General features: G+C 41.1%; 2 protein-coding genes across 2 annotated transcripts in view; both read right to left on the bottom strand.

The window, feature by feature from the left end:
• The window catches only part of cntln (centlein, centrosomal protein), a 106,713-nt gene extending 102,359 nt beyond the window's left edge, over positions 1-4,354 (bottom strand). Inside the window, exons 1-2 of the mRNA XM_072462861.1 lie at positions 4,267-4,354; positions 466-554 (exon numbers count right to left, since the gene is read on the bottom strand). Coding sequence (XP_072318962.1) covers positions 466-554; positions 4,267-4,296 — 119 coding nt within the window. The 5' untranslated portion in view covers positions 4,297-4,354. The remainder of the gene's footprint in view (positions 1-465; positions 555-4,266) is intronic.
• Positions 1-12,783, bottom strand: part of sh3gl2a (SH3 domain containing GRB2 like 2a, endophilin A1) — a 364,709-nt gene that overhangs the window by 163,262 nt on the left and 188,664 nt on the right. The window lies entirely within an intron of this gene.

Genomic DNA, 12,783 nt, shown 5'->3' with positions numbered 1-12,783 from the left:
ATATGATTCATTTTAGACTAATTAGATTACTGTCTTAGAATTGCATTTGTGAAAAGTTATATCCAGAATACAATTATGGCGTAGTACTGTGCTTAAGACCAACCCTCTGCTCTGATCAGAAAGTTCCCATGCCAGTGTTTTGAGTACAGCTTAGCCACCCGGCAAAAAGGTCATATTCCGTCTCACAATTTATCCGATAAAGACGCGCACTTGGCAGCAGAGTATCAGCTGTCCAGAACGGGAGCAGCGGAGGAAAGTGTTTTCATTAAAGGGGTTTCCGTGGATGAACCACTAGACCGGGGATAAGGAGGCTTAAATCAGCATCTGCGCAGATTCCCCAGTAACCCCAGCAGAATGGCCGCGGTGCCTTAAACACCCCTCTACCACTTTCACACATATTTCTCCGACTCGCCGTGAGATAAAGGAATTTTCTCAGGTAGCAATTTGAGAGACGAACATACTCACCGCTCCACCACCAAACTGACAGCCTGGGTCAAGTCTGGATTTGCCACTTGTAGACGTTTCCATAGGGACCACACAAACTCCTTGTCTGCCTGTGAAAATGAAGTTTAACATGAGTTTATTTAAAAGGAGAACTAAGTAATATTTTTACCCATCTAAACTTCTTTGTAAGTCCGCGTGACGGTTAAAGTGTCCGTCTTTGTCCCTTGTCATCTCCAACCAGTCTGGAAAAGCACTATATAGATACAGTGTAATATAATCTGAATAAAATGTGTCTGTTCTCTGACGGTGTATTTTCACTAGGGGCCACAGGGGGAGCTCTATTGCTACAGGAACCTACTTTGACTTTAAAAAGGAAATGACATGCTAACCCAATATTGTGATAACAAATAAATAGTTTTTGAAAAAAATAAACCCACACAAGATGTTGCAGAATATATCACAAAAGTATTGATATTGCAATATTGGCTGACACATTAATCGGTATCGCAAAACACTAAACAAATCGCATTTTCTTCGAGATTTTCTTTATTGAGCTTGGCCTTGTTTTAGTGTGTTAAGTTTTTATTTTGATAGTTTGACTAAAACAGGAACATACTTGTTTTAATACAAGTGAAATGATTGTGTCAAAAAGTATATTCCAATATCACAATAATATTGATATCGCAGTACATATCGCATATCACACTAATTTCCAATATATCACTGTCCAGAATTCATTGATCTAAATATAAAAGAATGTCAACTAAAGAAAATAGTTGAATATCTTGCTAGAAGCTGACAAAAATGAACGAGCGCTCTCAGCGACATTAGCATAAGACAGAACCGCCAGCAATCAATAATTCAACGATCTTATACAAATAATTTTTGATCTGCTCTGCCCTCTCTAATTACGAGGTGCTCTTAACGGGGATCTTCATCACGGAGATGTGACCTTCGACTCAAGGGGAGCAGGCATTGACACTTGTCATTATGCACTATTTATGACTGGGGAGCCGCCATCCAAATCAAAACACAGCAGTGTAGCTTGCATTTTCTTTATTAATCAATTGCACTCTCCAGATCTGTTTTCCACTGCCGCTCCAAAGTAACTAGCCCCAAAGAAACTCCAAACTGATGACAGAGAGAGTCATCCTCAAGTGCAGCACTCGCCATGCCCCTGACACATTTCCAATTCAAATTGTCTCGCTGCTTTTTCAAACATTTTTAAACTACATTACATTTAATGAGGGACATCTAAAAAGTAAATTTTCTGACATTAAAAGACAGAATTATACCAAATCGACTTAATATAAAATTATCTGATAAATTATGTTCACATCATCAGAAGATAAAAGTCCTCACTCCCACTGGAATCTACTGGTCTCCAATTAGTACATGAATCTTAACCCCCTTTTCAAAAGTGTCTTATCAATTATTTACTCAAATGGCAGAAGCAGACCTTGAGAAGACCATGAGCTCAACATACAAAGTGGAGGACCGTGGATCATGTCAATCTGCATTTGTGTGTGTACAGTTAGAGCGAGGTGGGTCCGTCCAAATCAGTCGTCCAAACAACAAACTGAGGAATTAAGCAGAAACTTAAAAAAGGGGCTCTGGCTCCCATTGGCTTTTGGCTGCCATTAGACGCCCCACATGTGCACACGTGTTCAGGCAGGCTCATCAAGGCCCTCTCATCTGCCATACGCTTTTTAAAACATGGGATGGATGTCTGTTTGATGATGGCTGAATAATTCATCTGAAAAATCTAGACACTAAAACAGCATGGGCTAAACATACCAAAGAGGCAGTGACTGGAATCCAGCCACATATTAATAACATTAGCACTGGTCTAGTAGGATCGTTTTCTGCTCGACAGATGAGCCTTTTTCTACTTAATGGCCGTCCAGAAGTACATGGTGCAAGAGACTTAAGACATCAATGGCATTCAAATGCTACGGTTTAAATGGCACAGTACACGACTTAAGGTCCTTATTAGATAGACAGAATCACTGAAATCCTTCCCAAGATGAGACCACCAAGAACGGGCTCAATTTAACGCCGAGACTGCAGGAGGACTGTCAATTAGAAGGCTTAAACCCTCAAAATCTGGACCGGGTCAAATTTCACTGTGGCAATGAGAAACAAAGTGTCAAAATGACTTTTCGGGAGCTATTAACAAAATGCATTTAATTAACATTTAATTAACATACCATGCAATTTTCTGTAGTTCTGGATTAGGGGGATATTATATATATTGACTCTACTGCAACAGTCTTAAAACATCATACGTCCTTTTTTTGATTGACTTGAATGTGTACTTTTAACTACTATCTGGGATGATGAGTTAAAACTAATTCCACTAATTATTAAATGTAAAAATCTCTTGTCAAACCCATACCTTATTCCTACACGTTCACATTACAAAAAATATATGGGTCACACCAACTTTTTCACCAATATGATTAAGTGAAAAGGATTTTTGTTGTCCTTCTTATAATAGTGCTGCTCTAACAGAACCTGCAGGGAGGAGGGTACTGAGCATATGCAAAGTGAGAGCTGAGTCCACTCATGCTTTTAGGCACCACCTGGTGGTGAGCAGGGACAACTCTGCAGTCACTGAGAGGGAACAAGTCTGTTACTTTTACTTCAGTAACTATTGAAAGAAATGGTACTTTTCAAATTAGTTTTTTGAGACCATACTTTTACCCGAGTTATATTTAGTTTGGAGTAACAGTACACTTACGTGAGTAAATCTACAAAAGTAAAGTAAAGTAAAGTCTACAGGTGACAAAAGCTTTATGTTGACGATATGAAATGATTTATTCTGTGTTTCTTGCACCACTCCTGCAGATAGTTTGTTCTGAGGATTAGTCTGAGTCTGTGCATAGCTTACTGCTTTACCTGCCCAATTATCAACTCAAACTTTTTTATTCTTACTTGAGTAATTATTTGGGCCACTACATTTTACTTCTACTTGAGCAATATTATTGTAAAGTACAAGTTTACTTGAGTAAACATTTTTGGCTACTTTGCCCACCTCTGGTTAACGGTTAGGGCAAAGTCAACCGCTTGAAATAAGATTTGATTCCATCCATCCATCCATTTTCTACCGCTTGTTCCCTTTCGGGGTCGCGGGTGACTGGAGCCTATGTGACTTCGGGCCTTAGGCGGGGTACACCCTGGACAGTGGCCAACTTGTCGCAGGGCCAACACAGAGACATAGACATTACAGACAGTTCACGCTCACATTCATTCACTAGGGCCAATAGAAGCCGGAGAGAACCCACGGTAACACGGGGAGAACATGCAGACTCCACCCAGAGAGATCATGTGATGTTGGTCTGGTTCGGGAATCGAACCCATGATCTCCTTCTTGGGAGGCAAGAGCGCTATCCGCCTTTGCCACCGTGCACCCAGATTTGATTCCCTAATTAGATAATTTATTGCAAAATTCACATTTAACATGCAAAACTATAAACTATAAACTCTATTAAAGGATAAATATAGCATAAGACTGACTTAATGACTTTGGAATTGCTTTGAAATGTGCCTATGGAATGAATGATGGCTAGATAAAAACTATGCAGATAAACCCAGTAGCCGATCTCATATACAACACACATTACACTAGATACAATATTAAAGACCATATTGTATGTCTTGCAATGACAAAGATGCTAATTATTTTCAGACACAAGTACAAAATCAATAGAGTGCCTGCGGAGTGTCACTACTGCTGTTTACGTCTTGATTAATGCCACAAAAACAGACTACCTCATTCATAGGCTATTATTGTGTTATTAATGGTTTCATAACACAGACCTGGCACTGTATGAGCTCATCTGACAACATCTTCACTTGCTCCTCCAAAACAAAGGTGCTGGAGTCACTGTCAGGGGTCAGAGAAGTGGCACTGGGAATGAGACCAGAAGAGACATCAGTCACATCACACACGTTTATGCATTCTGGTGCTGAGATTTCAAAGCAAGAACGAGCCACATAACGTATTTGTATAGATATAGAGTTACAAAATCACTTACCTGTCCATGTTTTTGACAAATGAGCTACTTCGGCGATGTAAAACTGCAAATACAAGCCGGGCAGTTGCTAGCTAACTTTAGCCACTCATCGTAAACTGGAACAAGCAGCACTTTTTCCACTCACAACCTTCTCCCACAATCCATTTTCCGTGGTCACGTCACATCAAAAGAAGTTATTCGTTCACATATTCAAGCGATCGTCTTTCTCTGTGGCTCAGGATGAGGCTCACGCCGGTCCCGCAGGGCATAAACACAGTTGTCAACAACAAACCTCAGTTGCAGCGCGTTTCCTCTCTTCTTTCAAACGAGCCCGCTTCCGGCCCCAGCCGCTTCTGAGCATGCGCAGAAGTTTACGACGGTTTCACATGTTTTACGACTTGTAGTTCTTGAGTTTTATGAACGAAACTTTTGTTGTCAATTAATTTAGAGGTAAAATCACTGTCTTAGTTTCAAGATGTGGTACATTTGACAGTTTATGGACGTAATGAATCCAAAAGATGAAAGGGAATTTGCTTTACTGTACTTAAACATAGCATGAATCTATTTAAATACCATAGTCTGAAGCCAGTTATTGCACATAATACGAGCTATCACTTATTCTTGATATAATATCATATCATATCATATATAGTACTTATTCACTACAGTTTGCCTGGGTTTCATTTGACTATAAACTTCAGATTTCTTAATGATATAATTTATAACAACATATGACATCTGACATCTGACAAGTACAACATATTCAGACTTGCAATTCATTTGACCAAAAATCTGTGGAGACGGAGGTTCCCTCATTGTAGAAAGGCATGTTTTTCCAACATAGGTTATTTTTAAGTGATAAAAACCCATAGTACATCCAAAAGTTAGAATTAGAAAGGTTTTATTGTCATTGTCAGTGAACAAAATTCTCAACCTAGTACTTTAAACTTGCTTTAAACTTAATTCTGTGGAACTGTCCAGGAAAAAAAAAATAACAGTCAGGGAGACAGGCAGGTGGCTGACCCCTACTATAAAAGTTACATAATCCACCTTTACATTTTAAATAAAGACTAATAACATTGATAATAGACTACAAGCCTACAGATTCAAATATAATCATACACCAGATTTGTGCATTAAACCATGTACTTACATTTTAGCATCCCCTATCATCTACATACAGAGATGGATAGACTTCATGAGATAATAAGAGATGTGTGCCTGACATCTGTGTTGCTGCTGAGACAAGACAACTTCATATTGTGTGGCTAATGTACTTAAGTGTCAGGCCAGATTCTGCACTCTGCATGGGCGAGGGATGGAAATGAAGAAATATGAGCACTGGCACTTCTCTGCACGGCCCGACAAATGTTGCTTCATCTGCTCACTGTACGACATCACACACACATGCAAGCACATCCAGAAGAGATGGAATCAGCTTAGCGTGATTAGGCTGTTCCTTGACCCACGGACACAGCCCCTCATTAAGCTCCTCATTTGTGGAACAATTTTGGAGGCAGTGGACTGGTACATAATGTGCACAACATCTGCCTGCCCTGCGCCTGGCTCCGACACTCGCACTGACACGTGGCATCTATCTCACTCGCTCTCGTCACATGCTGTAATGACCGTCATACATCAGCAACAGGCTTCAGTGCGGAGTCCTCTCCTGGGGTCAGAGGTCAGGCGCAGACAAGATCAGTAATTATGGAAACAGATGAGGACAGATTCATGCACATTCGATCACAAACAGGGTCAATGAAAAGTCAAAGCTTCTTCCTTTGTTTTGGTAAATGATTAAGCAACATTAGCTCAGTTTGTTTTTCTGCGCCATGTTACGTTGTTCCACTTGACAAATATAGCCGTTTTTGTTTCATATCGGAAAAGGGGAGTGAATATACAGTAGCACTTAGACTGAGATAGAGAACAGGGTTGTTAAGAGAATGATTGAAGCTGAATTAAATTGAAATTAAAAGAAATTGAAACCCTTTAACTACCCTTCATCCTCTTGCGCTTAGCCAAGACCAGGACTTGGGGGCAGCAGTTTGAGCAGGGATTTGTATTAATGATAAAAAAAAAAAAAAAAAGCACCAATTAAAATTGTAATCACCTGTTCCATGACCAAATAATTTACAACTAAAATATTGAAAAATTTCTTTAACTCACAAATCTTCTATGCTTGGGGTCACGGTTGAAGTCTATCCCAGTGACATTGGGCCTCGTCGCAGAGTTAACACCGAGACGGCCATTCATTCACTCACATGTACATGTACATGTACAGTCACAACGTAACATGTGCATGTCTTTGGACGGTGGGAGGAAGCCGGAGTACCCAGAGAGAACCCAGGGTGAGAACTCTAACTGCTCTGCCACAGTGCACCTTGAGGAGGGTCAAAATGTCAACTTTAAATCCTGAAACACATACAAAGTTATTGCCAACCTTTCCCTCCAAAACTGGGTCGAATAAGGACTGCAGAAACATGGGGTTATTTTCATTTTAAAGTTGTTGTTTTTTTCACTTCTTGTGCTTTTTATACAAAACTTGATCTGGAAAAAATACACAAATTGTTGGGTTGAAATGATTAGAAATCCTTCAATATGTTGTTGATAAACTTTCCAGTTGTCCTGGCGACTGTGAGTTGTCATACGGCTTGGTTTCATCAATAATTGTCAGGGCACTTGCCACAGCTTTTCCGCCACATTCTCAACCTCGTCATAATCATCAATACAACAAATACAAACTGACTTGAGTCTGAAGTATTCTTTGTGTCTAATTGCTCAATATTTAATCTACAAAGTGCCACCCCTTTGAAACAAGACAGCTCTTGTATTGACAATCCCAAAACGCACTTCCCACCTGCGCTCTGCCTCACTGGGAACTACAGAGCACTCCTAATCTCCCGGTGCCAACCAGTGACAACATACTCCCGTCATGCAAATCCGAGCGGCATGAAAAATTCAGTAACACAATGACAAGCAAACCGGCAAGAAAAAGCGTGACACTCCGCGGAGGATTGTGCAGCGAAGTCTCCGCCTGTGCCGCCTCAGGTAAGCGGGGGATGCACTGTCTGCATTAATGGATCCTGCTTTGAAGTTGAAGAGAAAGGAAGAGAGGAGCGGGAGAGATGACAATAGCTGCTAAAGAGTCACAAGTCCCCAGCTTTAGAGGAACAGTGGTAGAACAAGCTCCAGGTGGGATGAGCAGACTGACACGGTGTTTAGTGAACATGAGGATGAGGCAGGCTGCGACTTGTGAGGCGGGAGACGGGACCGCTCCGCCGTTCCCGCTTGATATCATTAAACTTGCTTAAACATTACGAGACTTGTTTGCGCTGCGATGTACCTGGAGGAGTTCACAGGAGAATGAGGAGACATTCATGGCCTCAAGAGCGTTCCAAGTAAAATCATATTATGGATGTGATTTTGTGCCAAGTTCATAATCTCTGGTGGATAATTATTGGCTAATAAGGTGGTTTGTGGCAGGGTGGTTAGCAAAGATTTTGGTTTGAGTCTAGGTTTGGTTGGCTATTGTAAAATTTCTCTGAATGGCATTTCCTTCCGGGTACTTATCCCACTCAGGGCCGGCCCTACCCTACAAGTGGACCAGGCAGCTATTGAGAGCCCCGGCATCACCAGAGGGCCCCCAAGAGCACCTAAAGTTTTATTAAAAACTAAGAAAAATGTTGCAATGCATTGTAGCTGACTGGATAACAGTAAAATTCACAAAAATATAGCATTTAAAAACAGTTCTGACCGTGGTAGGACCCCTACACACCCTTTCTGGTGCAGGTCTTGCGCAACTGATGTTCCTAGCCCCTGCTTACTTTTTTTCACCTAGTATTTTTATTTGGTGTTGGAAATACAAACAGCTGTGTGCCAATAGTTGAAGCTTAGCAGCCGTTTAGTGGTGAGGGCCCATAAGCAAATCCCGCTTAGGGGCCGGCACTGAATCCACTTGATATTTTCATCCAGCCTAAAAACTATGACCCATAAAGTTGCCTAATTGCCTATAATTTCAAATCTTGCTTGACTAGGTCTGAATATGCAGTGACGCACAATTCTTTCATCAAAATAGCAACAACCTTTTGCCCCAGTAACTCCACAATAACTTCTGGATGTGCATGTGACACCTCCTCAGCCTTCCACATCCACATCAGCCCCGTCCCAAAGCAGAGAGACAGCACGCGGACCCTCGTTTGACTCCCATCTGATGACCTTTTGCTTCCTCATAAAGCACGCATTGATCGGCTCCAGTCAGGAGTGTTTGGCGTGGTCAACCTTAAAGAACTACCCTCCAAAATGACTCAGCACTACATGGCCACACTTTTCCTACTTCTTTTTGAGCACCATTACCCCCTCCTCCACCCCCTCCTCCAGGACCTTTGGTGGGAACGAAGAGTCAAACTATTTCCCCGGGGCCCGTGCTGCGGAGCTTGTCCTTTGCTCGCCGAGAGAGTAAATGAAGGTGTGAAGGTGCGTGTATGTGTGTGTGTTTAAGTTCATATTTCCCCCGAGTGCGCAGAAGAAGAGACCAAGGACATGGGACATTGATCGCACTGAGTAAATGTTGTCAAGGTAGAAAACAGCTTGGAGATGAGAAAAGTATTTGTCTTTTTGTCCAATAACAGCGCGGTTTGTCTCACTGCACGGCACAGGTGAAGAGAAGAACTAGACTGACGCAGACACGATTTGATGAGGATCTAATGAATGACATAATACTGTTCTGATGTGGATTTCTATTCTAACAATGCTACAATGTACAAAATAATGATGGGCCATTGCTAGATAGGTCCTAAGATACAAACTTCAGCAGCAAGGAACAACCATTAATTGAAATCTTCTTGAAGAGAAGTGTCCATAATTGCAGTTTTTTCAAAGAGAAATACGTGTTGGGCTGATGCTCTCCACAGACCTGACTTGTAACTTGGCCTGGTGGTGGCTTCTAGTAAGAGTGCATGTTTTTAAGCGATACAAACACAAATACTTCTACAATTAGGGCTTAACCTGTCCAATGTCTTGTATTACTTTCTTGATATTTACTCTTCTCGATTAATAATGCATAGGAACAATACAAATCTGATCATATCTTGAGTGTTTTAAGTCGCTGTATGTTTTGCTAATAAAACCATCCATACTCAGTGACAGTGTATCAATAGTGTACAGCAGGACTAAGAAACACAAGGCGCGGGTGCATGAATATTTAATGTCACCTCTTGTCTCGATAAGGACACTGCGTAGCGCTCCCTCAGGCTAACTTGCACTTGTACATAAACTTGACCTGACTCGGTGTCCCAATAGCGCATAAGTTATTTAAGAGAAAGTTAAATGTGTGAGAACGCAGCGTAGAATTACTGGCTGAAGTTTCTATCTGTCTTCTAATGGTGAAAAGAACTTGCAGCCAATCCCACGGTTCTTGGGGGAGAGAGTCAAGCTGACCTTTCTGGCCCTCTCTCTGCTTGGCTAGTGACTGAAACTTAATGAACGGAGGACCAGGCCAGGGTGATAGATCCAGGAGAGAGGGTGCGCGGGCTGATGGAGCGTCCCAGGAGGCCGAGCACTTCACTAGCGGGTTCAATAGCTCATTATCGGGACTCCCGCTGGGTAATTAGCGAACGGCGGGATCCTGTCACTGGGACAAATAAACATATTCGGCTACTCTCTGTCTGGCGGATAGTACAGTGCGGTATACAGTTAGTTTGCCTATTAGTTTAAGAATGTGTTTTGTAGTGTTACTGTTAAATTAAAATCCTTTTTTAATCCTAAGGTGATTTGGTGAAACCAGTTGGACAGTAAGTTGGCATTTTGTTGAATGAGAACTGCCAAGGAACTGCATTGTTGACTTGGTGCCTCTTAGACATACAGTCCATTTTACAAATCAACCCACTTCATATCATATTTTAGTGGCCATTCCCTCATTCACTCATCAACTTAGCAAAAAGGGGTGAAAGTGGGCGAATAATTCCAGAGAATAATTTGGCCGTTATGAGACGGTGTAATCCTTCATTTGCCCTAGAGTAGCCAATGGTAGAAAAGGGTTAAAAGGTATCTAATCCAGACAATATTTTAGAAATCAAGCCTAAACCCGCAACTGCCACCCGGAAGTCATTTTCAATCTGAAAAGACTGGACTGAGAAGCTAGAGGTGATCAGGCCCTCAAGCCTTTGAAAAAAATAAATAAATGAATTAATATGTTAATAAAATAAGCAATTAGTCAAGCGGTGTATGTCACAGCTAAACGTGCGCAAATTAGATACATATTTAATAGCATATTTATAATTTAAAACATTATTAATAGTTTCAGTCACTACTGGGGGCAGATATTGTGAAACAAGACTGAAAATATAAAATAAAATATTGTACTTTGCTGGTGGTGCAGTGGTTGCTTCCGCAGTGGTGTTGTGCATTTGCAGATTGTCTATACCCACTCTCTCCCCCTCTCATGCTGCGATTGTCCAGTCTTAATTTAATTGCATGCAACTTTCAAAGAAAAAGAAGCCCAAAGTTGTTATAAAGAAGTGAACTTGGTAACTCTGGCGAGAACGACTCAAACCTGGGCCATAAGTTAACAAAGGCAGTTTCAGGCTTAAACTCCTCTCTTTGTGCAGGGCCAGCTTAGTTCAGAGCCGTATACATTTCTCGATATCAAAAAAACTCTCCAGAATAATAAGCTTTGAAACTTTTGCAACAATTCTCTATTATGGTTCAGAGAAAGGACTAAGGGTCCAAACTGTTTCTGAAACATGTTCTTTACTTGTGGTCAAAGTTGGATACAGGCCCTTTAAACACTTGTGAATGACCTGAAGCTGTGTCACCATGTGGACTGTTTGGTGGCTGTTTCCTTCTGATTAACCGTAAATACTGTAAGAGCTCCTCTGCCTTTTTAAAGTCTTTAAGTCTTACTGAACTTCTTATGTCATTTCTGATGAAATTCTACTGTTTAATTTCTGTCACTACGAGTCAATGGCTATTAGTGCTTTGTTGACAATAGCCGCGCTGCTATTTAAAAAAAAAAAGGTTTCACTCCCAACTGTTGCCAGCAGAGAGCAGCGAAAACATAATCTACACATTCAAAGCAGAGGCAAATTGCTGCAAATAAACATATTTTAAAGGAGACATATGCTTTTTCCTGTGTATTTAGTATTCAACTATACCATAAATGAATCCTAATTTTAAAATATGTTCATTGTCAACAACAACATTGATCGTTTTAGTAATCCATTGATTTCCTGTTTAAAACTGCAGAACTGATAAGCCCCGCCTCTTCGTAGTGACATTTCACTGTAGTTTGAAACGTCATTTACATGTTTTTAATTTAGAAAAGTGGCTCTGTGATATTTTAGAACCCTGCATGTATCAATCAGGGTCTTGATTTTTCAATGATTTTGATCTAAATACAAGAATGTGGGCAGTACTATGGGGTAGGTGAGCCTCAGTTGCAGGACAGTACATGATTTATTTTTTGTTGCAGGACAAACATGCATGAATGAATGAATCAATCAATCAATCAATCAATCAAAATCCAACTTTGAGTAAACTAATGATGAGTAAACACTGCTTTAACAAGGTTTAAAGCTCACTAAAGGTAATTTTGAATACGTCCCCTTTAATACAAACTACTATCAAAAACTGCCTCACTGAAGCACAATGGCTCTATATGTCCCATTTTAGAAGAACTTTTGTTTTGTTGCCAGCTTTTCTCCTTTAATTAGCAGTGTAAGCCCTCTGACGAACCAGCAGCTGCTCTTTGCTCTCCCACGGCCTTGAGTGTATGAATATGTATATCCCAGGACACTCCGACAAGCTTGTTACACCCAAAACGGATGGATTCTAGCACAAGACTAATCCCTGATCTATTATTTACCCGTTGACCAAACATGCAAGTGGGGCTTCCAGACGCTTGGCTTGATAGGAACGACTGCCCTGGGACTATACACAGCCGGGGAGGAAGAGGAGGAGACGGGAGGGGAGGAAGATACCGCATCCTCAAAACACATCCTTCAAATCTCCTCACTCTGGAGATGTCTCAGTCGGAGGGAAAAAAATGTTGAGCAAATTTGAAAAACAAGCGCGGAGTGAAAGTTTAATGAGCGACTTGAGAGGGATCAGAGGGACACGGCTGTCACATCTCTGCTGCACATGTAGTATTTGTTTATGTGGGTACTGTATGTGTGTGCGGAGGGGGGAGTCACAAGAGGGCTGAGGGAGGCGAGGATGAGGCATGAGAAGGAAGCGGAAAGATGGAACATATTCAAATGACGGCTGTATGAAATGTTAAGTGATGTTTATGGAGTATATGGCGAGGGTTGACTGGTTGACTTGC

The sequence above is a fragment of the Eucyclogobius newberryi genome, unplaced genomic scaffold (assembly GCF_026437365.1).
Source record: "Eucyclogobius newberryi isolate DKJ021-1_F unplaced genomic scaffold, fEucNew1.0.hap1 SCAF_4, whole genome shotgun sequence".
NCBI lineage: Eukaryota > Metazoa > Chordata > Actinopteri > Gobiiformes > Gobiidae > Eucyclogobius > Eucyclogobius newberryi.
Note: the sequence above shows the minus strand (reverse complement) of the source record. Positions and strands in the feature narration are given on the sequence as shown.